The sequence below is a fragment of the Austrofundulus limnaeus genome, unplaced genomic scaffold (genome assembly GCF_001266775.1).
Source record: "Austrofundulus limnaeus strain Quisiro unplaced genomic scaffold, Austrofundulus_limnaeus-1.0 Scaffold212, whole genome shotgun sequence".
Lineage (NCBI taxonomy): Eukaryota > Metazoa > Chordata > Actinopteri > Cyprinodontiformes > Rivulidae > Austrofundulus > Austrofundulus limnaeus.
This window is the reverse complement of record NW_013952614.1, coordinates 273,846-277,695: the sequence shown is the minus strand read 5'-3', so window position 1 is coordinate 277,695 and position 3,850 is coordinate 273,846. Positions and strand designations below refer to the sequence as shown.

Here is a 3,850-nt window from a genome sequence, read left to right as displayed (position 1 = left end):
CTAGAGACTACTCTTAAAAACATTCTGCAGCCTCATTAGTGCATTAGTGTACAATTTTTTATATTATATCTGAAAGAAAAAATATATTTAACATCGCTGCTGGGCTTTTCGAAAGTTTGCCAAGTTTTTTTGCTAGAGGGTGATTTAAATCTAAATTATTGAATATATTACGATTTTAAAAAAGCAAAAGTTAATTTAAATAGCTTGAATAAATGCAGAATATCTGCTCTATGTGAAAAGATGTTTAAATTGGAAACTTATTTGTCTCTACAAGACCGTTTCAGAAACTGAAATAACAGGAAGGAGAGGCGTATAAAAGGGTCGGGAACGTAATAATCCTGTCTACATGCAGCTTGGGCAGTTTCTGCCATGTGAGAGTGGTGGGAACGGTTTCATCCAGCAGCAGCAGGCACCGAATGTAATTACTGTACAGTTCTTTCATTGTCTGATGCCTTGACTTTTCAGAATTATGTTTTGTATAGTGGTATAATTTATATTTTCAGATCTTCCAAGGTGCCAATTATGGAACTCTCTGTGCATTGCTGCCCAAATCAAATTCTGGAAGTGGTCATTCAACTAGATCTGTTACAAAATGACAACTGATATTACCAACTTTTAAAAACTGTTACGGCCAGAGGTCTTTTTTCTATGTTCATACTAAAGCATGGAATGACATTCCTCAAAACATAAAGTCCATTCCAAAACTACAGCCCTTTAAGAAGAATCTTGTTTGCCATCTGCTGGACAATTTTTGTTGTGCACATATTTAGACGTCTTATTTTGCAAATGCTGCCTTCCCGAAGTTTGGTATGCTTGTTTGTATTTGTGTCTATGGTGTAATAATGATGTGATTGTGATGCTGTAATTCTGAGTGTTTTATGTGCTGCAGAACAGGAACCTGCTGTAAAACAGCAATTATGCTGAGTCAGACTTGATTTTTAATAATCTTTTCCTGTTAAATAAATAAATCATATCAAATCAAAGCTCAGTTTTAAAGAGTTAAAGGTTTCTAAATGTGTCCTGTCACACAGATCATCCAGTCTGCAGCATTTTATTATATATTTACATATTATATATCTGTTAGCCCACCCTACAAATATCACCACCAGCCACCACTCATTATAGTTTTTCCTTGATGAGACAACAGTTTTACTGTCTGTTTCAAAAGCAGAAAATCCATCATGTTTTGTTGATGAACATACAGTATATCTGCTCTTTACATGACCTCCATTATAAACAAAAGAAACTCCATCACATCACTGAATGATGACTGACAACATAAAAAACTTGTGGGAAAAAATATGAGGGTTAAAAAGCATCTTAGACTGTAATACGTACCATGCTAAATATGTCATGGAGATGATGAAGACAAGTAGAACAAACACTCCAGCAGCGACGCCATACACCCAGGTCTTCAGTGTCCCATCTGTTCACAAACACACACAAAAAGAGAGAGAGAGAGAGAGAGAGAGAGAGAGAGAGAGAGAGAGAGAGAGAGAGAGTTAATTAACCTGTGGGACTGTAAGCAACAATCACAATGACACTGATTTTTTTCCAAATATGTTCTTCAGAAAAACAAATACAAAAAAACTGGAGAATTTGATGGTTTTCAAAATATTTTTTATTCACTGTTTATTTATTTTTACATCAGTGCTTCTAAACTGGTCTAGCTTCAGTGCCCATTATCACCTCATAATGACAAGCCATAACCAAAACTGACAGATTTTTTAAATGTACTGAATGCAAAGAAGATGGTGTAATTTGAACCAAAGGTGGCAGAATAGAATATCACTGATGCCAAGTATGGAGGACTGAATATGACACAGATAGAAACAAAAGCTTACATGTTCTCTCCATGCATGTCTGGTTCTGGGTCGCTGCTCGTGTGGTTGACTGGCTGCTCACAGAGCAATCTTTTAATGTCTCTAAGTTTTTTTTATTATTTTTTCTTAGTTTCTTAACACATCTCGTTTTCTTGCTTTTTGCTTTCTTTTTAACTCGTAAACATGAGAACGTAAACACGACAGACTCCAATGAACTCTCTCGCTGTGTGTAACCAGCAGACTTGCTAGTGCTAGCTTCTCTGCTAATGCTAGATACTGGATTTTATGGTCACTTCTCTGACTTCCAAACTTTACCTCTTCAATATGGACATGTGTAGACTTCTCTGTACATTACTTCTGCTGCACTTTCTCCTTTTATGGAGGATTACTTCCACCAGTGGACTACAGCTCCCCATCGACTAAAGTCCTGAAACACTCCAGCACTTTCAGGACCTTGGAGAGTTCCTTCAGCCCTTCACACTGTCTAAAGTCCTGAAACATTTCAGCATTTTCAGGACCTTGGACAGTTCCTTCAGCCCTTCACACTGTCTAAAGTACTGAAACATTTCAGCATTTTCAGGACCTTGGACAGTTCCTTCAGCCCTTCACACTGTCTAAAGTACTGAAACATTTCAGCATTTTCAGGACCTTGGACAGTTCCTTCAGCCCTTCACACTGTCTAAAGTYCTGAAACATTTCAGTATTTTCAGGACCTTGGACAGTTCCTTCAGCCCTTCACACTGTCTAAAGTCCTGAAACATTTCAGTATTTTCAGGACCTTGGAAAGTTCTTTCAGCCCTTCACACTGACCAAGGTTCTGAAACATTCTTGCACTTTCAGGACTTTGGACAGTTCCTTCGGCCCTTGACACTGTCTAAAGCAATGATTCTCAGCCAGGGGTACACAAGCATACTACAGGGGGTACACAGAAAAATTGCCCATGTGTGTAAAATAAATAAATAAAAATAGTACTTAGGTTTGTAGGGCCCTATGATTTCCAAAATGCAGAAACTGCAGTCAGAATCACAGAACTTGACTTCCAAACTTTACCAGCACATTTCTTCACTATGGACATCTGTAGACTTCTTTGGACATTACTTCTGCTGCACTTTCTCCTTTTATGGAGAATTACTTTCATCACAGGCGCGTTTCCCGAGGAATTACTTTGCAAGGATTCATCCAACCACGGCAACTTCACTCATCATAAACAGAAAGCAACCAGAAGAGGTAAGAAGAAAAGTGGAATCAGAGGCAGACTAAAGTGGGAGACATGTAAACAATGGCCGCTTCCCCCATTACAATATCTAAGCTAATGTACACTCACTCCATAACAAAGCTACAAGCTAACATCCACCACCTACATGAATCCAGGACTGCCTCTACTTTCGCTTTTACAGAGACTTGGCTAAAGAAAAGCAACTGTAATTGGTCACTGCACATACCCCCTTCCTTTGCCCCCTTCCTGTGAGGTTACATAGGGATGGTGAGCTATCTGGAAAACAGCATGGCGGTGGTGTCTGCCTGTATGTAAACACACGTTTGTGTTCGACGGTCGTGGTGAGGGAAAAAACTGTTCAACATAGATATCGCACTCTTGGCTGTCTCTCTCCATTCCTTCGATCTCTCCAGGGAATTTTCAGTTGTTTCTCAATCTGGTCTATATTCACCCCAGAGCTACTGCTGCCAATGCCATGGAACACATCACAACGTATTGAATAATCTGGAATGTATCTCCTCTGACACACCTAAATTTATCCTGGGTGATTTCAACCATTGTTGAAAAAGAATATAAAGATGCTGGATAAATGCTTTGGATCAGTCCCGATTGCATACAGATTGGTTGCTCTCCCCCCTCTAGGCTTTGCTGGCCATAATACCATCTTCCTTGATCCAGCATACACTCCAGTCATTAGAAGAGTAAAGAAACTTTTGTCTGTGTGGAAGCAATTGTAAAAACGTTGGTTACGTATTGTAACCCCAGATTCTATGAGTGTAAGCGCAGCCCTCTAAGGCTATCGCAGATGGGT

At 39.1% G+C, this 3,850-nt stretch overlaps 1 protein-coding gene across 3 annotated transcripts in view; it reads right to left on the bottom strand.

Moving 5' to 3' along the window:
* The window catches only part of thsd7aa (thrombospondin, type I, domain containing 7Aa), a 176,621-nt gene that overhangs the window by 4,803 nt on the left and 167,968 nt on the right, over nt 1–3,850 (bottom strand). For all 3 annotated transcript variants that reach the window (XM_014019217.1, XM_014019215.1, XM_014019216.1), the window contains exon 27: nt 1,339–1,426. In XM_014019217.1, the coding sequence (XP_013874671.1) occupies nt 1,339–1,426 (88 nt within the window). The remainder of the gene's footprint in view (nt 1–1,338; nt 1,427–3,850) is intronic.